At 42.1% G+C, this 22,659-nt stretch overlaps 1 protein-coding gene across 2 annotated transcripts in view; it reads left to right on the top strand.

Annotated features, from left to right (window-relative positions):
* Positions 1-19,456, top strand: part of OGDHL (oxoglutarate dehydrogenase L) — a 92,000-nt gene extending 72,544 nt beyond the window's left edge. For both annotated transcript variants that reach the window (XM_066600418.1, XM_066600419.1), the window contains exons 17-23: positions 1,562-1,740; positions 4,489-4,560; positions 4,903-5,028; positions 5,106-5,178; positions 16,772-16,935; positions 17,677-17,831; positions 18,664-19,456. In XM_066600418.1, the coding sequence (XP_066456515.1) occupies positions 1,562-1,740; positions 4,489-4,560; positions 4,903-5,028; positions 5,106-5,178; positions 16,772-16,935; positions 17,677-17,831; positions 18,664-18,787 (893 nt within the window). In that variant the 3' untranslated portion in view covers positions 18,788-19,456. The remainder of the gene's footprint in view (positions 1-1,561; positions 1,741-4,488; positions 4,561-4,902; positions 5,029-5,105; positions 5,179-16,771; positions 16,936-17,676; positions 17,832-18,663) is intronic.
* Positions 19,457-22,659: the final 3,203 nt, after the last annotated feature.

Here is a 22,659-nt window from a genome sequence, read left to right as displayed (position 1 = left end):
TTTCTCATGCATGGAATAAAAACAATCTAGTCTTGGAGGTCAAAAAGCAATGTAAATGGTATATGATTAATGAAAAACGGACATCTATTCTTGGAACAAATATGCAGCAGATGTAGTTGAAAAAGCAACAATAAATGCATTTGAGCATGTCTGTGATAAGTATATAACATCCTAAAAGAAATCTAAATATAATAGCAGACTAGATGGACCACATGGCCTTTTGCTGCCATCGGTGTTCTATCTTTCTATTCTGGCAGACTTTCATGTTAATTTCCTAAAAAAAAATCTGGACACCCTGGTTAGACTATATCCTTCCGTCTCAACATAGTAGATACCTTCTCTCAATATAATGTTCCTCAAACGTCCACTTCGCTCAATACAATGCAGTGCAAAAGTCTACCTCTGTCTTATTTGACTCTACATGGCTACCACCCTGAAAGAGATCCCCCCCCCCCCCATCCTTTTTTCTTCCTTCCCCTCTTACTTTTTAGATTTTGAGCTGGCATTAACCTGGTCATCAACTCTAGTTTTACCATCTGAGGAATTTTCATACTTCAACTTGCTAATTTATATTTCCAAGTGACACATGCCTTACATTTCTAACTGGTCATTCTTTTGTTTCTCACTGGATGGCTGTTCCATGTCCGTCTTAGAGCGTTATTTTGTTGTAAAACTACAATAAAAATTAAAAATGGGAAATGTTTTTCTAGAGCTTTATACATTTTTTATAAAGTGAGTAGTTACTCTTGTGGTGTTAATAAGGAATCTGTTATTAGGGATTTAATTAAATGCAATCATTGTTCTATTGACTGCAGGCAGGCATGTGGAATGTAAATATACAGTAATACCTCTACTTGTATTGACATCTACTGAGGCCGATTTCGAGTTAGGCCAGTTTTTTTTTTTGTCAAAATTTTGGTTGCCTCTAATAACACTGGCGTGTGCCGGCCCATGTGACCTTGCTGCTGGCTGAACCTACGTGGTCTCCGGCTTGGTGTCTCCTCCTCCTGCTCTATTGCCACCTACCCTTCTCCATCATCAGCAACGGGCAATACACCAGTACAGTATTGTACAATTGCACTCCAATGTAACAGCACTGAGGACAGATAATGTCATCTGCAGTCCTATATAATACCACAGAGAACACAGTGATAACGATGAGGACAGATGATGTACTGTAGTACAGCAGATGTCACCTGCAGTCCTATGTACCAGCACAGAGAACACAGTGATAACACTGAGGACAGATAATAGATGTGACCTGCAGTTCTAGGTAACACCACAGAGAACACAGTGATAACATTGAGGACAGATAATAGATGTGACCTGCAGTCCTATGTAACACCACAGATAACACACAGTAACCTGTTCAATAACATTAAATGTTCATTTATTCTTTACAGTAGTCTTATATTCATTTATTCTTGTTCCTTTTGGTATTAAAGACTATATTTATTCTCCATTAAATGTGCTTTGGTGTGTATTTTAGAATGTCTAGAATGAATTAATTGGATTTACATTGATTCCTATGGAAATAATTACCTCATTTCTTTTCTTTTAGGTTTTGAACTTGGTTTTGCCATGGCAAGTCCCAATGCCCTAGTATTGTGGGAAGCTCAGTTTGGTGACTTTCACAACACGGCACAATGCATCATTGACCAGTTTATCAGTTCTGGACAGGCAAAGTGGGTGCGTCACAATGGAATCGTACTGCTCTTACCTCATGGGATGGAAGGAATGGTATGGAAATGCTGATCTCACATCTGTTCATCAGTAGCTAACTGATTTACATAGTGGGGAAGTTAAATGCTCAGTGCCCCAGGAGGGCAAACTCATGAATAACTATTCATTATGAAGTTACCCTTTTATCTATACGCAAATTACTCTATGCTATTTAGATTTAGTTCCATTGATAATGAAAATAATATACGACAATGAGTGACTAAGAAACAACTAGTGAGGTCTGTTACCTTTTAAAGATTTAAGAAAAAGGAACATGGGGTCAGTGCATTTTTTTTCATAAGTTCATGACCGGTATTTCAAACACTGGTCTTAATATCCATTCCGCAGGAGCAAGATGACCCTAATGTATGGAGAGGCACATACTTAACAACCAGCACTGTACAATCCCACCTGACTTTTGTCGTCCAGAGGGGGTGCATAGCTTTATTAACCCTTTCCAATCCACTGTCTGACCTGTGAAGACATTATGATTTAAGGCTGTACATCTCCGATGTTAGAAGACGTCCGTCGGGGTTCTCTTACTGTATATTGCCAGCCTCTCCGCTGTCAGAGCCTATCCAACGTGTCACCTCATGCAGCACTGGCTTTAGCCAGCATATAGCGCCATTGTATAACGGCAGAAAAAGAGTAAGCCCCCTAGGAAAACCAGGATACAAATTGGATTGGAAAGGGTTAAATGACACTGACAATTAATAAAACATTGCTGCAGTGACAGCCTATGTCCACTATTAGATGTGATGCACCAGAAATATTCTTATTAGCTATATTATGCACAACTAGAATGGCTGGTTACTAGAATATTTGGTGAAGAAGACTGGGCACTGTTTAACCAAACACGCTCGACATGCTCCAATAACACCAATTTTTCTCACATTGCACTAGCTGAACACTAAACTAATGATAACTTGAAATGTACATGCTACCTGTGTAGCCTGACACTTAGCCAGGGCTACACAGGTCGTACAGCATCACGTCTTAGACAAATCGTGTGACCAAAATATAGGTTTGTATTCTTTGTTGTGCCACGGTCCTGTTATAATGTGAATATTGCAGTGTTGCACTAACATGCATTCTATGACCTGTGTAAGCCTAGACTTACCGCCGTAAGCCACTTGGGTACTGGCTACTTCTAAGACCTCCTAAAGCCATCCTCTCAAATCAACAGGAATGAATAAACCATTACCACCACAGGAGCCAACGTAACACGTAGTGCAAGAGCCTTCAAAATGCATCTGCGTAGTTTGTTTATAAGGACAAATAACACACGAAATTCTAACAAATAGACGTGTTTACTCTCAGATTGCGCTTTGACTTCTCTGTTAGAAAGGCACATTGTAAATGGTGGTTGTTAAAAGGTATAAAGTGAGAGCCAACAATCATAATTATGTGCTTGACAAATAAAGCAATTGCGCCATTTTGAGGGGGACTTAATTTTTACAGCTTTCACAGTGCAGTAAAAATAACATGAACTTTGTTCTATGGGTCAGAACGATTATAAAAAAACTATATAAATTGTGTTATCTATTTTTATGAAGTAAATTTACATTTTTTTTTCTCAATTGCTTTTCCATATTCTGAGTCTGTAACACGTTTTTCTTTTCGATGGTTGGGCAGTGTGAGGCCTTGTTTTATGGAAGTGTTGTGTTTTTTTTTTTTTGTTTTTTTTGTGTTTTTTAATTCAAATTTTTTGGAAGCTTGGATATTATAATTCTGGCATGCATATATATGTATATAATTTTTTTATTTTTTAATTTAACATACGTTTAGGTTTACAGTGATACCAGATATGTGTTTTTTTTAAATTGTTCAGATTTTCAGATGCCCCATAATCACGTACAGAAAATATATATAGTAAAAAACTCTATGACAACAAAATAAAAACAGATGCTAAAAAATATTTATCAGTATCTGGTCTTAAATCTTAATATCCCTGTAAAGGGAACATCTCCTCTATATTTTTTAAGAGCCAAAAATAAGTTACATGGACTGGGGGTGAACAAAATGAGCACTACTTGCCGATCAGATGTGTCCAGCACAGCCACTCCAGCAGCAGTCATGTGTCTGCTCAGACCAATGATTGGCTGCAGTAGCCACATGAGCAAGGTGATCACTGCAGCTTCTGGACTCAGAACTGTCATCCTCTGCCCATACTTTTTTTTTCCTTGGTAAAGCCCCTTTAAGGAGTGCGGTTGTCCTCATGAGACGACCTTTTAGCTGTGACTTATAAAAGCTAGTTTTCATTTAATGCAGAGTAATTTAACAAAATACTTCCAACCCAAACGGTTAGGTCGCCTCCTGCAGGTGTTGGCCCTTCATAGACACTTGAAGATCAATTTTGAATTGAAGTACTGTATTTTGTAAGCGTGCTCTAGTTCTTTCACTAGAACCCGTTGCCTACATTATCCTTCATGTCCTTTTCTTACCCATCAATACATTACAGTCAGTTGAGTACATATGATGCATCCTAAAGTGATTCTCCAATGTATTAACCAGTCTAGAGAATTTTCATGGTTTAAAAAAAAACAAACAAAAAAAAAAAAAACTTGTTTTTTTTTTTGTTTTTTTTTAATGATAACCTTGGCTACCCTTTCCAGCTGCTAGTTCATATTTCTTGAGGGACATTTCCTATTGCACCAGAATAAATTGCTTCCTAGAAGCCTTTAATGCTGCTGCTTTTCCCTTGCTATCAGTAATGTGATTCTGAGACAAGCATTTTTAAACTCTTTTACTTAATGCTGTTACCAGGGGCCGGAGCATTCTTCAGCCAGACCTGAAAGGTTCCTGCAGATGAGCAATGATGACTGTGATGCTTATCCTGTAAGTTGATTTGCCCAACGCTATGCTGCATTCCATCGTGACCTCATTTTCTTATTGTACCTGCTCAAAATTCATTATGTTATGGGCTATGGAACATTGTGTTTGCTCATTTTTTTTTCTATTTCAATCTGGTTATTGTGTAATAAAATATAGGCTGTGACTCTCGTCTACGTAGATCCTATTAGTTCTATATGGCTTTAACCAGTCTACTGCAAATGTGAGATTCTGCTGAGGTCCATGCAGTTTTTATTCATTTGTAACCTTACTGTAACAAATCCTTTCACATTCAAAATCTGCAATTGTAACATTTTGTATTTATTTATTTGCTATTGGTTTCTTTAGGAATTCACACAGGATTATGAAGTGACCCAACTGTATGACTGCAATTGGATTGTGGTGAACTGCTCAACACCTGCCAGCTACTTTCACGTCCTCAGACGGCAAATTTTACTGCCTTTTCGCAAGCCGGTATGTTAATTTGCTTGATCATGAACATTCGGAGAATGATTGGTTGTTTCCAGAATAACAAATCTATTCTTTTTCAGCTTATTATTTTTACACCAAAGTCTTTGCTGAGGCACCCGGAGGCAAAATCAAGTTTTGAAGAAATGAAAACAGGTTGGTAAAAATAGTGTCCTTTTTCTAAACTCTAGCTAGAAATAATAGAAATAAAAAACTTAAATGTAGTGCTCTATTCACAATCACACCATCCTTTACTTTGGACACAAGTAGTTTGAAAAACTTGTGTTCATTTAAATAATTTTGCCATTTATCATGCTGGCTATCATATATTTACCTAAAATAGAAAAAAACCTTTTACGTGCTGAAAAATTACTCTAAAACGCTGTCTCCCTTCCCCCTAGCTTGTGGTCCACTGTATTCTCTTACATGATTGACAGGGGATGCTAGGAAGGCAGAGCAGGGAAATGAGCCATCCAGCTCATTGAACTGTATGTAGTGAGGTGAGGGGATGGAGAGACATACACACAGATGTGAATGCTCAAGCTGATAATGAGACATCCGCTGCTGTGTAAACACTTGTACACTGTTAAAAACTGAGTGCACTGCTACATAATGTCTGTTTCTGTAACAGAGATCAGAATCTGCAGTTCTCTGTGTACAGTCTGTAGAACACATCATACATAGCACAGCAGCAGATAACTCCCACCAGTCCTGAGAGGACTGAGAATCAGTTACACACCCTGCAGAGGGGAACATACGGGACACAAGACATTTAATGGCCAGAAAGAGTGTTGTTCCTCTTGTACACACGGCAGCTTATTCTGACAAATCATCTGAAATCTCAAGTATGCTTTAACTGTTGTCTTGAGGTTGATCAGTCTTTACATGCTCCTTTACTCCAGACCTCAATCTGTTAAACTCCACTAGTATTGAGTATAGAATAGGTTCAGCATCCAGGCAACAAAATTAAATAAAAAATATTTTCTTTGAGACAAGTTAGAGAGTTACACCCATCTCATAAACTGATGGCGTATTGCTAGGATGTACCATCACTGTATGATAGGTGAGGATCCAACCTCTGGGATCCCTGTGAGCAGGGGTGCACATTGAAATCATCATGTCCCTATTAAAACATTTTAAAATGGCCCCCCTTCCCTATTTAATGAAATATATATATATATATATATATATATATATATATATATATATATATATATGCAGTGTTTCTACAGTAAAACGCAGTTCCGCTCAGAGTTGCCTCTAAACAATTCAGTCACCATATAATAGTCAGATACCAGTCTACTCAGTGATAGTCATCCCAGCGGTAATCGCTTCTGTGCTTTTACAAGGGAACGTTCATTGCTCACTGAATGGAGGTGGATCGGGTGGAGATCATTCTGGCGCCTGCCTCCATTTAAAATAAACAGGCTGTTGATCATAGAATCAGGCTGATTGTCTGATTTTTATACTGCGGAAACTAAAAGATCAACAAATTCTCATTCATCTCTCAGTCGCTGACGACATTTACACTCTATGCTTATCGGTCAGATTATCATGAGATTCTGAACGATGATTGGAACGTGTAAAAGGGCCCTTGCATTCCACTATCCCTAATGAACTGCTCAGTACCCCACCCCTATCCCCAGTAGCACTGCTGGTCCCCCATGCGGCCCTCCATAGCACTGGTGTCCACCCTTCCCCCAAACATCCAGAAGCTTCACTTACATTCAGCTTTTTGTTTCAGTCCGTGAACAAGCCGCTCTTTCTTTCGGCAGCACTACACTGAGAGCAGGGGGAGTAGCAGCCTGTGCACAGACCCCATAGCAGTTGTGTGGTCTGCCTATATTGGTGCACTGGTGATCTACTATTGATCGCCTGTCCGAAGGACAACTGGACAACTCCTTAAGTGTTTAAATTAAGTGATTAAAAAAATAATCATCTAATCTATGTTCTGTTTCACAAAAATAAATATAGCACAAGATTGGCTGTAATACATTACACACATCAGTTCACATATCAATAGTATCAGAATGAAAAAGTAGAAATGGCCCTACAAAATATATCATGGGACCCTAAACTAATATTTAATTGCCTTCTATCCACTGACCCCAAACAATCAACCAATTCGTTATGGGGTTCACACATTACACTATATATCATAGAGCTATCATAAAAAAATTAATGTGCTTACCACCACCCACCTAGGATCTTAAAAGACTATTGAAGATAATCTGCACCACACCTAGATGTGTAATTGTTATGGATCTTGATTCCAAATTGCAGCAATCCACCTCCCTCTAATGGATTCACATTTGGAGAAGTAATTTTAGTTCATCTTTTATCTTTGCTGGAAAATAATGTAGATAGGCTGATGGCAAATGAATGTGTGTGTGTATGTTTGTATGTATGTAGGTGTTTATATAGTATAATATATGCGCTAGCCCGGGTACCTGATATAGAACGCGTGCAAACAAAACGTGACATTTTAAAGGCCCATTTACACAAAGCAATGATCACGCAAAAGCAATCTTTTGAGCGACAATCGTTGCATCTAAACACGCGACCATCGTGCACTTTTCGTGCACTGCCAGCTGATCGATAAATTTAAGCCAGCCTAAAAATTATTGTGCGGTCTTATCAGGACCGCACACTAAGTTCTCAACAGATAGTGCTGATAGCATTTTCCCGTTGGAGAACAAAGGAGCTGAATGCAGATAACAGCCCTCCGGCTATTAACTGCATTCAGCTAAAGGCTTCATTTGCACGCTAATAATCTATTAAGTAGTTGAGTAGCTCCTTAATAATGTATGCAAAATGATAGCTCAAAGCTGTCACTCAAACTGTCATTTGAGCGATTTTTGAATGATCATCGATCGCTCCGTGTAAATGGGCCTTAAGTAAGAAAAGATGGTATCAGAACATGCGCATAAATACGGCGGTCACCTATGCTGATTAATGCTATGTTAATGTATTAACTTAAAATAGACAAATTCAATGAGCCTTTCATTTAGGATTTTTAATATATAATTTTTACTGCAAGTAGATCTGCAGGAACTTGTGTTCCTCATTTGATTCAGGTAGTAGTGAACCAGCACAATGATACATTTGCCCTTGAACTTTAGAAAAACGTCGACCAAAATCCACCGTCACTCAATTCCTTTGTCACGCCAAATGATGTCATTTGAAAACATGAGTTGTACTTTCATATATTTTTTAGGAAATGTTTAGATCTGGAAGATGGCTCTGACATAAGAGTCTCTAGTTTAGGAGGAGTCATAAGCATTGATAGTAAAGCCTTTCCACCACAGCACCATAGTCCAGGGGTCTCCCTGGGCCACTTTAAAGCATTACAATATGAACATAGTTTGTTCATCCGGCCAATAGAAAGCTGGGGATGACACTCATAGTTATTGTATCTAAAAGCTTCCCCCTCCAAGAATTTCCAAGCTGTTCTTCTCAAAATTGAGTGTCTCTCTCGGTCTGAAGAATCACAGGCATGCTTCACTTTGTCAGTTTCTACAATACGAGCGTCCGTTTGTCGCTTGCGTTGATTCTCGAGTTGGACGTTAGTTTGCTATGGCGTCTCAGCTAGTCGAGCAGCAGATTATCGAGTGCGTTGATTCTAGAGTCGGGCGTTAGTTTGCTCCGGCGCTGCAGCTACTGAAGCGGCTGCTACTTTAAGTGTGGCTGTTGTCCTTCTGCCCAAACAGGTCTTTCGCCTACTTGCCATCTCAGATATTTGAAACACAAAATCAGTTTGTTTGTGTCATATACAAATCCCCAGTTCTGGTCCGATTAAGGTAAAATTTGGCATTTTTTTGTTGCCAATAGCAACCAATCATAGCTCAGCTTCCATTTGTTATTCAGCTGAGGTAAAATGAAAGCTGCTCTGTGATTGGTTGTTATAGGCAACAGCTTTTAATCCTCTTAGTGTTGAGGTAAAACGAAAGCTGCTCTGTGATTGGTTGCTATGGGCAACAAAAACAGTTTTTTCTTGCAAAGTATTTTTATTGCTTTTTGTTAACATCACTTGTAGAACCATTACATATTCACATAAAACCTGGGAACTACCTTGTAAGTTGAACTTGTCGATAATAAAGGAAAAACTGGAATATTACTGAATGAAACATCAAATAAAGTTCCTTATACCTCCAGTTTCTTTGGCTTTGTTGTAACTTATAATACACACAAACAACGGGGGGTAGGGTATATCGGGCACAAGGACAAAAGAGGAAGGAAAAAAAAAAAAGAGGGGGGGGGGGGGGAGGGGGCTGGGGTACCAGGTTGCAGGTATTATACGTGGTCCACCTTTCTTACTCCCAGGAGCCTGTATTTAACCTTCTCAAGAATCCCTGAGTATTTCGGGTATCTGTCCAAACGGCCCACGTTCGATAGAACTGGTCGTATCCTTTTGCGTCCTCCATTAGCCTAAGCCTCTCCATTCGTTCTATCTCGTCCATCGCCCCCACCCATGCGCTTCTGGGTATACCTGAGCTCTGTTTCCAGAACCTTGGTATCAGCTGTCTAGTTGCCATTATAAAATATCTTAATAGGCCTTTTTTGAGTGATGGAGCATCGCCTGAGGGGATGGACAGGAGAGCCAACTCAGGTGTTAAGGTAAGTGGTTCTCTGCATACTGCCTCATATAGCCGTTCCATATCTTGCCACATGGGTGTCACCATAGGGCATTCCCACCAGATGTGGAGCCTCGAGCCCGCTTCCACCCGGCAGCGCCAGCACATGTTCGGGGATGAGGGGAAGAACGTGTGTAGCCTCTCAGGGGTCAAGTACCATCGTGATAAGATCTTAAAGTTTAACTCCTGGAGCCTGCTAGAGATAGACCTCTTATGGGTAAGTTGGAACGCCCTGCTCCAGAGCTCCCCGGGGACCACCCTTCCCAACGCCTCCTCCCAAGCTCTTATCCACCTGGGCTGGTGATTTTCCAGACGTTCCTCTAGCAGTTGATTGTAAAGCAATGAGACTGTGTGTCTGGGAGTTTCCGAGGCACAACATAGTCTCTCGAAGGGAGTATAACTCATGTTCCATCCCTGATTGGGTTTTATCTTTTTTAGATAGTTGCGTATCTGCAAATACTGCATCCATGAACCCGGGGGAGCCTCCCGTGCTCCTCCCAGGGACACCAGGTCCAGTATGCCTCCGGGCTCCACTACCTCTCCTACCCTGGCCTCTGTGCCCGTCGGTGTGAACCCTAGACTACGCATCGTCAGTGTTGCCGGAAGGTGTGGGTTCCCGACCAATGGGGTGAGGGGCCCCGGAACAGTGATCTTACAACCTCCCTTCCATGCCCCTATCAGTGTGCGCATCATGGTAGAAGCGTCTGCTTTCTCCCAGTTAGTATTTCCGGGGATCCAAAACACCCCCCTTGTCTCGAGGATGTTTCCGTTTTCTATTTGCACCCAGAATTTGCCTATCCTATGGTGAAATAGGTCTGACACAAAAGTACCTATGGTCGCTTTGTGGTATGCACGAAAGTCCGGGAGTCCCATCCCCCCTTTTTGGGGGTGTGTGGTGAGGCTCTTATAGCTAAGTCTTTTGGATCCTCCCTTCCATATGAACTTGAGTAGTTGGCTTTGTAGTCTGTCGAAGAAGATACCCGGGGGATTACACGGTGCAGTCTGAAAAATATATAGTAGTCTCGGCAGAATGTCCATTTTAATCGCGATCATTCTGCCAAACCATGATAATGGGGCCCTTGACCATCTTTCCAAGTCTCCCTTCAGGGTTAATAAGATAGGTTTTATAGTTTAGTTCGTATATCTGGGTTAGATCTGCTGGGATGTGGACCCCTAGGTATTTGAATGACTTGTATTCCCAGAGAAATGGAAACCCCGCAGATAGGTCGTCGGCTTCCTTTCTGGGGATCGAGATGTTGAGAATCACTGACTTCTGTGCATTAATTTTATAGTTGCTAAGTTTACCAAAGGTTGTGAATTCTTGCATGATGTTGGGGAGGCCTATTCGGGGTTCGGCTATATACACTAATAGGTCGTCAGCAAAGAGTGAAATTTTGTGTTCCTCTTTACCCACCCGTACTCCTTTAATTGAGGGGTTGCTTCTGATGGCATTAGCTAAAGTTTCCATCACTAGTGTATATATAGGGTAGGAGACAGGGGGCAGCCCAGTCGCGTACCGTTCCTGATTTCAAATGGGGCTGAAAGGCTGCCATTGACCCTGACCTGTGCCGAGGGGCTTCTATATAGTGCCATGATCCATGCTAGTGCCCTAGGTCCCACTCCGACCTTCTGAAGAGTCTCCTCCAGGAATCTCCAACTTATCCTGTCAACGCTTTTTCTGCGTCAACAGAGAGCTAGCAGAGTGGCGTTTTCCTTCTTCTTGCCCAGTCGATTAAGGACAGGGTCTTGGCAGCGTTGTCCCTGGCCTCCCTCCCCGAGACAAAGCCAACCTGGTCACCATGTATAAGTTGGGGTATTGAAATACTTAGTCTGTTTGCTATAATTTTGGAGAAAATTTTTAAATCACAATTGATGAGCGAGATCTAGCGGTAGTTGGCACACGCTAAGGGGTCTTTTCCTGGCTTAGGAATCAGAACGATATGTGCTTGTAGGGCCTGTGGAGGAAAGGGGCAGCCCCTAGACACTGCGTTGAAGGCCTTTAGGAGTACATCAGAGAACAGGCTCCCACATGTTTTGTAGAATCCCGGGGAGAACCCGTCCGGACCTGGGCTCTTCCCGGTTTTAATTCCTTTCAACGTCCCTGTAAGTTCTTCCTCCCCAATATCTCCTTCCATGTCCTGAGCCTCCTCCGTAGAGAGGTGTCTCGTGACATGGCAGTCCAGGTACTCCTCCACTCTGTCCACACCGACTGTCCGATTCAGTCCGTGTTTCGGGAATATTATATAGTGTGGAGTAGAAGAGGCGAAATTCTTCCATTATTTCCCGCGGGGAGTGTACTCGTCTGCCCGTTGAGGAATTGATGGAATGTATGTGTGGCTGAGCCATTCTGGGATGTAGTGATCTGGCTAGCCATCTGCCACTCTTGTCGCTGTATTCATAGTAACCGGCCTTAATCTTATCTCTTCTGGCCAGGGTTTTTTGGTCTAAGATGTCTAGTATTTTGTTTCTGAGTTCTGATATCTCGGCTTGTAGGGAGGGAGTCGCCTGGGATTTATTTGAGGATTCTTTAATATTGAGGTCTTTTATCAGATGGGTGAGTTTTGCTGTTTGATCTTTTTTAATTCTTGCTCCATGGGATATGAACACCCCCCTTAATATACATTTCAAGGTTTCCCATTTTATCGGGGCAGATGTGGTGTCTGTGGCGTGATCTATTTTGAAATTTTCTATCGTTCGCTTTACATCGCTTAGGCAGGCCGCGTCTTTAATTAAGTGATCATTAAGGCGCCATGTGGGTGTCCTTTCTGTGTCCCCCGGGCCCATGGATGCAAAGACAGGAGAATGGTCTGACCACAGGAATACATCTAAAGAACATTGTGGGTCCCTGTCAAGTAGACTATGTGAAATGAATATGTAGTCAATTCTACTATAAGAATTGTGTGCCATATAGTGGAAACTGTAATCACGCTTACCCGGATGGATGATACGCCACAGGTCAATCAGGTCCATACTCACTAACGCTTTCTGAATCCTGCGGATGGCCGTTCTATTGAGTGCAGAGCGTCTCGTGGAGGAGTCTAGTCGGGGGTCCATGCACATGTTAAAATCTCCTCCCAGAATGATCTGGGTCCCCTCTGCGAAGTCCTTTAGTCCGCGGAGAACTCTGGATGCGAAGGCCATCTGTCCTTGGTTAGGGAAATATAGGTTAGCGATTGTGAGAATCCTATTGTTAATGGATACCTTCAGGAATATGTATCTCCCGTCGTCTCCTATTTCTTGAGACAGGATTACGGGTGTCATAGATTTGTAAAATGCTATGGAGACTCCACAGGTTTTATTTTCCGGGTGCGTGGAATGAAACCATAAGGGGTAAAATCTGTTTTTCCCGCAGTCCGGAGGTCCGGTGCGTGGAAAATGTGTTTCTTGGAGCATGGCAATTGAAACCCGCTTCCTGTGGAGTCTATATAGCACCTGATTGCGCTTGTTAGGGCTGTTAAGCCCCTTTGTATTAAAAGAGCATACATTTAATCGTCCCATCCTGTCATATTTGGAGGTTATGTTGAGGACCAGCGAGTGCTGTAGGCTGATATTTACTTCTGTATCGCAACCTGGATTGGGGGGGGGGGAGAAGGGTCAAACGAGGGTGGGGGGGGGGAGAGGATAAGGGGGACAAACAACCACTTGTAACATATTGAAATCTTGTCATCATAGGTGGACTGCTGCGGTCCCTACTGGGGGAATGACTGAGTCCGGTCGCTTCCAGGTCCGGGCCTCGTCCACCCTCCCCACGACGGCTGAAGAACGTTGTGAAGGGCATCCAAACCTATTTGTCATTCAAAGAGTTAGAGGAGAAAAAAAGAAATGTAGAGAAGTGTATAGAGAAAAGTCAAGAAGAGAGGAGAGGGGGAATCCCCAACTTGTAGAGTGGGAATCTGTAGTCGGTCCCGAAGAGTCGGTGTATAGCTTAGTGTGAGTTTGTGAGAATGTCCTGTCTTTACGGTTTGACAAAGACGACGTATTCTTGTGGGTCCATCTGTTCCAAACATGGTTTTATCGTATGTCTTGGGCTTTGGATCCGAACAAGAGTCCGTTCTAATTATTGTGAGAGGGAGTCTATTGTTGGTTGAAAAGTCACTATTTCGTTGCTTTCCCGGAGCTACTTCGTTTTCTCTCTTCGTTCTTGTTTCAAAGTATGTTGTGTTCATTCTTCATGGGGTGTGGGCCCTTGTTGGATGATCTCGGTCATTGGCATTTGGTTTTCTTCGGTTAGTGTTCACTGTCTGCCACTGCCCCCTGGGCGGGGTGATTGTGGGGAAGCTCGTTTTCTGCCAGTCTGGTAGTGAGACCATTGGTAATTTGAGGACGGTAAGAAATTTAGGAAGGTCTCCAAGGGTTCTGAAAATGGCTGTCTCACTCCCTCTTCCCGCCACCAATTGGAATGGATATCGCCAACGATAGGGAATTTCTCTATCTTTTAGGAGTGATAGTAGTGGTCTGAGGGCTCGGCGTTGCTGGAGTGTTTTCCTGGAAAGGTCTGGTAGGATCAGCTATTCCTGTCGCGGAATTTGATCGTCCCTTTGTTTCTGATCTGGCGTAGTATCTCCTCCTTCTCTTTTGAAAAAGTGGATCCTGCATACCATGTCTCTCACTTTTTCTGGGCCCGCAGGTCTAGGCCCTAGGGCCCTGTGGATCCTGTCAATTTCTATTATGTCGTTTGGGGGTCTGCTGAGGAGTTCTCCGAAACACTTGACCGCCCAGGTTTCCAGGTGTTTATTTTCGATATCTTCGCTTAGGCCCCAGATCCTTATATTGTTTCACCTATGGCGGTTCTCGATATCATCTAGCTGGGTGGCTAGTTCTGCGATTTGGTTAGCGTGTTCGCTTAGTATGTCATGGTGTTCGTTTATATGTTGAAGCATGAGGTCTTGTGTTTCTTGTTTCTTGAAGACTGTGCCCCATTTGCTGAATTTCTTTCTGTAGGGATTCTAGCGCGGATTTTTGTGAGGAGGTAAATTGAGCGAAGTAGTTATCAAGGTCTTCCTTGGTAGGGATCGATCTAAGGTGTTCCTTCCAATCCCATTCATCTGTAGTATTCGCGTTAGTTTGTTTGGGGTTTCTCTTTTCTGTCTGACCTTAGTTTGTAATTGGAGCTTGCTTATCTGGTCTTTGTGGGCCTTGCTGGTATTTGATGGTAGATGTGTGATTAGCATATTTGCCCGTTTCGCTTTCTTTGTTGTTTGTGTTTGGTTGCGGTGGGCTACTGCCCGTTCTGTCGCCTTCTGCAGGGTCCCCAGTTGGGGAGTCTGTTTGCCTCAGGGGTCTTTGCTTTGTGTGTGGTGTGTGTTCCCCTTGCTCTCTCCCCTTTCAGGGGGTATGGGTGAGGGTCCGGGTGTAGTTGCCCACTCCTCTTCCCCTTCATTTGTATAGTCCTGAGGTGGGGGTGATCTATTGTTTGCCCCCTCTCTTTCCTCCGCCCCCCATCTTGTGTTGGGGAGTCTTGGGCCAGCCTTTCTGGTGTAGGGGGGACTGGTATGCATTCCCTCCCCTGTACCTGCGTGTTGTCTCATTGCCCCCTGCGTCTCTGGAGGTCCTGGCACGTCTCTCGCATCAGCGGGCTTCTGTGTACCTGTACTTCCGGTTCGGCAGTTAGGGAAGATGGCGGCCGGGCCCTGACTTCCGGCGCAACCTTCCTTTCCCGCGGCTTAGGCGCCGGCGCCCGACTCTTCTCCGGTAGGTAGTATTCTGGGTGTGGGCAGAGGTCTGGGATCGCCATTGAGGCGGTACTGGGGCTCGTTTGCTGCTCCGCTGTTTGGCGCGCCGTCTCCCGGCGCCATCATGTCCACGCTTCTCTCTTCCGTCTGGCCCGCTGCAGGCGGCGGTATCGCGGCCCCCCCCCCCCCCCCGGCTTGTGTGGTGAGCCGTCTCTTGTGTCCGGGTCTGCTGGGGCTTCTGTCCGGCGCCTTCTTCCCCTCTCCTCCGCGGCTCCCGCCGGGTTGGGCGGTTTCGCGCCTTCTCCTCCCTGTATATGGCGGTCACCGCCAGTGGTTATGTAGCGGTCCAGGGGACCGGAGTCCTCTTCCCTGGACCTGCTGGTGCCTCCGCTCCTCTTTCCTATGTCCTTGCTTCTGGAGGTATTTTGGTGGCTGGATGCCGTTTTTGAGAGGTTATATGCCGTGGGAAAGACTGAGCTCAGGCGCCACACGTCTCAGCTCTCCATCAGTCAGGCCACGCCCCCCCAAAAACTGTTTTTTACTGTTTTGTTGATTTCCTGTTAGACAGTTTTGATAAATGAGGGCCAGTGTTCATAAATTTGCTCCATGTACTCCTGTCTGGGGACAGGTCATTTCCTGAAACTCAAAGTTTCACCGCTCAGTCTGACTCTTCTAGTAGGCATTACTTGTTGGAAATAACCAAGAATACTAAATCGGGTCCATAGAATCTATTGGTGAAAGCAAATTTGGAGGTTGCTGCATTAAAATTCAAACAAAGGCAAAAAAAATGCAAATAAAACACCATTTCTGCTTTCTTTTTTTAGCCTATAAACTTCTCCAGGTGGAGATTATACAATGTGTAACATTTCATGTCAGTCGGTCTTACAGTTTGTGTGTGATGCTCCAACAGATATTGACAAATATATAGCTATATATAAACCTTTCTCTTTCCAGTTCCCATTCCCATTCTAAGGTCTATAACGGGGTGTGGACAGTCTGCAGGGACAGTGTCCTAGTTTGAGCATCAAAGCCATGACTCAATTGTAGGAATTGGTAAAAAAGCTAGTTTTTAGGAAGGACAAATTCAATAATGAATTAGTTTGAATTAAGTTAATGAATTGAAGTAGTTCTGCACAGGGGAATATAGTGGTCAGATAACCTGTACAAGTGCATTGTAGCTTCCCCTTCCATGCTGTAATTATTACATATAATCAATATACAGTACAGTGGTAGACCAAGAACGGCACCGATCATGTGACTATATTTGAATGCTGTGGCCACAAGGAGTAGTAGTAGCATGTCGTCCGGACTGTCTATATCCTGAAGACCATATATACTGTTTATTATTGTAGAACACGTTGCTGTTTTAGTTTGCTTTCCAGTGTGCCAATTTGTATGCATATTCTAAAGCGTTGACCATTAGTTTCATTATTTAATGTCAAGGCACAGTCTTCCGCCGCGTGATTCCTGAGAGTGGAACAGCTTGTCAGAATCCGGAGAATGTGAGACGGGTCATTTTCTGCACTGGGAAGGTTTATTATGAGCTTGTCAAGGAAAGGCATCAAAAACAGTTGGAAAGCCAAGTAGCAATCACAAGGCTGGAGCAGGTAACATATTTCTCGGGCGTAATCTGTTTGGCACAGAATATTTTGACAGCAAGATTTGTTACAAAATGAATTATCAGGTTACATGTGACAGCAAAAGGGGCTATTTTTACTGCCATGCAAATACAATAATGTACAGGGTGTATTGACCCTGATTAGTTTCAAAGTAGGAATACTCAAATCTGAAGCTTAATTTATTTTATTATATGGCTAGCCTGGCAGACAAATATATGACTATGAAAGACCGTCTTAAGTATTTGGCCCAAAAATATAGGCAGGTTTCTGTAGCATCTGCTTCCTCCATGTGTCTAGTGAAGCTTAGGTGTGTGTTTTATGGATCCTCTGACTGCAACATGGAGCAAGAAGTCATGATGGAAAGGTTTACGTTGAGTGTAGCTTGGAAGGAAGATCCATGTGAGTTACTAGAAGGTGTGAAATGTTTCATGGACCTGGAGAATTTAAAGGAATACATGGATGTGTATAGTATCCGCAGTCACAACATGTTTGTGTCCATAGACTTTCACTAGCCAAACGTGCCAAAAGAATGGCCAGTATACAACATTATACCTTCACCTAAAGTGCACTGAAAAAATGGTAGACTGCACTTTTTCAGTACAACTGTGTGGAAAATAAAATAAAAATAATCCAGTTCTTTGTAGCTCGTCCCGTCCAGGCTGTGTATTCTGCACTTTTCTTTTAGCCTCTAGGTCACATGACCATGCCTTTCACTTTCTTTTATTGCAGATTGCTCCCTTTCCATTTGATTTGGTGAAAGAAGAAGTCGAGAAGTACCACAAAGCAGATTTAGTGTGGTGCCAGGAGGAGCACAAGAATATGGGTTATTATGATTACATCCAACCCCGCTTCCTCACAATGTTGAATCATACTAAACCAATTTGGTAATTATATGTATAAAGATTTTTAGTTTGCATATGTCTAATCAAGTAGATTACATAGACTAGAAGTAGATTACATAGACTAGACTGATAGTATGGGATTTTTTTCTTCCTCTACGTTTGTCTAATCTATCTATGCTGTAAGGATTCTCATTAAGGGCCTTTTACACAGGGAGATAATCACCCAAACAATCGTTACCAATGATTGCCCAGCTTAAATATTTGCAGATATAGAATAACAAATTATATTTGTTCGCTGACATAAAAATGACCGTTTGTCGGCAGCACACACCGCCGTGTGTAAATGCTCATATGCCTGTCATTTGCAATGGAACAGCATGAGAGGAGGACAGACAAGCGATTCCTGGCATGAAAAATCCGCACAAGCAGTGGAACATATAAATGCAAGTGCAAACTCCAAATTAATTGCGATATCATCAAATGGTAAATTTATCTGCCTTCCTTCATAATTGGCACATCCCATCCTTATGGCACATCCCGTGCTATACAAGTAGGGACAAACTGGTTTGTAGACTTGTGCTGAGACGCATGTTATGTGTTGCTTGATTCTACTTGGGCAGATATGTGTTAGCTGCATAAATTATGTAACATTTTTTAAGCTTTTTAAACTTTCCACAAGATGCATTCCTAAAGATGAGCCGGGGTTAGATATCCTTCTAGAGTTGAGGAGCTAAGATGTTAGTTTATCATTTTTGCTTCTTTAGGGTTCAGAGGTCCTTTCATACATATTGATTTTTATTTACTATGTATTCATAATGTATTTTCAGTACTAGAACATATTTGAATTCTCTGATTGCAATGTTCTTTCTTCCAGGTATGTTGGCCGTGACCCGGCAGCTGCACCAGCTACAGGCAATAAAAATACCCATCATGTTGAACTAAGAAGATTCTTGGATAGTGCTTTTAATCTTCAGTGTTTTGAAGGGAAGACCTTTTAACGCTTTAGGCACAGACTAAAATGCATATTATAAAGTATTATGGAAATGTTGTATGTGAATACAACTAACGAAATTAGTGAAGTACTTCAGCATTTTTTGTTTTCATCTGTTTCAAAAGGCAGTGAGTTTTTTAGAGTTAATTTCCTCTGTTAGAACTCATGACATAAAGAAGACCTTTAGTTTTTCTTGTAGTATTAAACACTTGACTAATTTATTTGCTCTTTTCTATTTCTTTAATTCAAATGTAACCCCAAATCCTACTTTTACTTAGACCAACCAGTCTTTTCTTCCTCAGTGTATATCTTCAGTAACCTGCGCCTTCTCCAGTCCTATCTACATGAACTTATTGCTAAACTGTTTGCTGGTCCGTACCATTTAAGGATGAGGAAACTTGGGATAACTGATCAGTGTATATGCACTGAACACTCACTTAACTCTTTAATCCTTGATTATATTAATGATCTGGTGGATGTGATGTGGCTGGTGGATGTTGATAGCTGGTTTACTAACATCCAGTCAGTTCATTGAGTAGCTCCTTATTAATAGTTATGTACATTTTAGTGGAAATTTTAGATAAATTGTTCTTCTACTGGCAATATATACATTTAATTTTTTTTCCAAATCTTGTATCAGATGCTTTTCAGTTGTTAATAAATGTAGATCTATTTCGCAGTGTTGTCTAGAGTGGCTTTATTTTTTGTGGATTGGTCTTTATGTATGAAATAATACTGGTAAAGAGAATTCCCTGGGCCTCTTGCATCACGTTTTTTCTCTATTTCCTCAGTACATTGCTGTAAATCAGGGCTGCATAACCATTCTATGCGACACCCAACCATCTGGATACGGATATGGTTGTCCATGTGTGGCTGCTCACATGGTTTTGTATGTTAAAGCCCTTTTACACACAACGATTATTGCTCAATCCTTATCAGGGGACTAATTAAAGGGGTTGTCCCGCGCCGAAACGGGTTTTTTTTTTTTTCAATAGCCCCCCCCGTTCGGCGCGAGACAAACCCGATGCAGGGGTTTTAAAAAAAAAAACGGATAGTACTTACCCGAATCCCCACGCTCCGGTGACTTCTTACTTACCTTGCGAAGATGGCCGCCGGGATCTTCACCCACGGTGGACCGCAGGTCTTCTCCCATGGTGCACCGTGGGCTCTGTGCGTTCCATTGCCGATTCCAGCCTCCTGATTGGCTGGAATCGGCACACGTGACGGGGCGGAGCTACGAGGAGCAGCTCTCCAGCACGAGCGGCCCCATTCAGAAGGGAGAAGACCAGACTGCGCAAGCGCGTCTAATCGGGAGATTAGACGCTGAAATTAGACGGCTCCATGGAAACGAGGACGCTAGCAACGGAGCAGGTAAGTGAATAACTTCTGTATGGCTCATATTTAATGCACGATGTATATTACAAAGTGCATTAATATGGCCATACAGAAGTGCTGAACCCCACTTGCTTTCGCAGGACAACCCCTTTAAGTATTTACTCCTCTACTAATCCTGTTCTGGTATTGTTTTAAGTGAAAATTAATCACGCCATGTCTGTGCCTTTTCATATCTATGTGCGTATATATGTATGCGTCTTCGGATCTGTTTTATTATGTCTGAGGAAAGACCCTGAGTAGGTTCAAAAGCTCACTATAACCTCATGTAAATATGATACCTTTTAATGGCTAATAAAAATACAAGATCACTTGGTTTCTCTTGCTGGGAACAATCACATTTTGCTCTTCTGGCTAACACAATACCAAACCTTTTTTCTTTTTAACATCATTCCTGAAATATGTGAGGATAGAAACGTTTTTAAATGGAAATACACAAAATGCATGTACAACTATCATTCCATTCAATCTTCTTACTGCATTGGGTGCAGAAGACACAGGATCCCCTGTTCTCCAAATTTAGAGACCCTCACAGGACCGTGTTGTATTACCTATCCTATGGATAGGTGATAAATGTTAATTCTGGTAGAACCTCTAACTATAAACAATTTTTTTTTTTTTGCGGGACAACCCCTTCTGAGCGGTAAAACCACTTAGATCCCAGCCCTTTTAATGGTAATTCTACAATTTACAGCTAACTATCTGCTACTGATAGCACATACATAGCAACTGCACCATCTATTGGACATACCTTAACATCCTATTGTAGAGAGAGTACCACAATTAGGGCAGAATGGTACATCTTATTTGTGGGAAGGCCACTCTCACAGAAGGGGTAATAAAGATTCTAAACATTCAAAGCTGTTTGTGGTGTATGGTGCTAGTGCTGGGCGGTACCCGAGCACTCACATTGTGGCTCCTCCTTGGAGGTAGGGGCTGAGCCCCCTGATAAGGAGGCGGAGCTCTGAACACATAAATCTGGCAATCTGGGTGGGTTAGTCGCTCTCTGTGATAGCCATCTTCTCTATTCAAGAGGGTTGGCTCCACACGCTTAATGGCTCAGGACCACCAAATGACTTAATATTTTGGCTTCCACCAGTTTTATTTCACACACAGAAAACCTGTACTGGAACATATGATTTCAAGGTTTCTAACTCTCAGGGTCCCCATCACAATTCCCCACCCGAGGTGTTAGACACATGATGGTCCCTAGTCTTGTTTGCACCGGACTTCATGCTTCTAGCTCCTGATGCTATCATCACGGCCTCTCAATCCGGCTTTCAGCCAACTTCCGCTTTTGAGTGTGTGAAGAACTGATACTTTTATCTTACTTCCTGCCCCACCTACAGGTGTTCTCTCTCCTTTCTAGTATCTGAATGCCAGTCTACAGCTCCCTGCAAGCCATTCTGTGCACCACTTTGCCACACTAGATAGAAATCAATCCAATTTGAGTCTGGCTGGTTTTATTTCTTTATCTAGAATAGTGATCAGTTTATATAAAGATCTGTTCAGTAATAATGCTAGGATACTATAGATCTCTGCCTGGTGAATATTTTTATCATCCTTTATTTGGCTATGCAGTTATTTTTGCCTACATCAATTTTTGACAATTGGACCTTTGTTTGCTGCATACAGGGTGGAATTACCTTTTTTTTTCTTTTGTCCCTACTAGAGTTTATTGGTTTATTGTGAACTGGAACATTTGTCAAAGTAGGCAATGCGACTGGGAACATGACTAATACACAAAGTCTAAAAAGTCTGTCCTGACTGGATATGTATTTTTTGCTCTTTGTGTCATCTGCTCTGATTTTATATTTAGCTCTATTAAAAGTTTATGTTTTTAGGTTCTAGTCTGTGAAAGTGGAACTATTTTTGTGGAAAGGGATTAAAATATAAATACAAAATTGACAGCCATGGAGAAAGAAAATGGTGAGGAGAGAGAGCTCAGAAAAATATCTATACATACTTGCAAATAGGACAACTCTGCACAATTTCTCCAAAATGGCTGTCCGTTTGCAACTTTCTGCTCAGTTGGGATAAGAGAGCAGAAAGAAGCAATACTATACATCCTTACTGAACACTTTCCATGTGAGGTTCATAGGTCCCCAGTTCTCAGCCTAACCGCTGGGATCCTCTCCAATCCAACATGAATTCTATAAACTACCTGTATGCCGTACACTTGGAACAGAAAACTTTTAAGGTGTTTTTAAAGAATCTAAACTCAAATGTGTTTTTCAAAAATGAAGACAACAAAATGGAGTATAATGCCTAAATCCTAATAGGTTTGAAGATATCAACAACCTAATTATGTGCAGTTTAAGCCTTAATAATCTAATGGAAAGTGTACATTTATACACAAGAAGAAGCATATTGGTAAGTAATGGTGACTGATTTGTCTGACATCACTATGGCTGTTTTGAATTTGAACTTCTTGTGTTTTGAAGAAAGCTATTAACCGCTGGCTCAAATTGGATTATTTGTTTCAAT

This window comes from Eleutherodactylus coqui, chromosome 4, assembly GCF_035609145.1.
Source record: "Eleutherodactylus coqui strain aEleCoq1 chromosome 4, aEleCoq1.hap1, whole genome shotgun sequence".
NCBI lineage: Eukaryota > Metazoa > Chordata > Amphibia > Anura > Eleutherodactylidae > Eleutherodactylus > Eleutherodactylus coqui.
The sequence above is the reverse complement of the archived record's forward strand: the minus strand, read 5'-3'. Positions and strand labels throughout refer to the sequence as shown.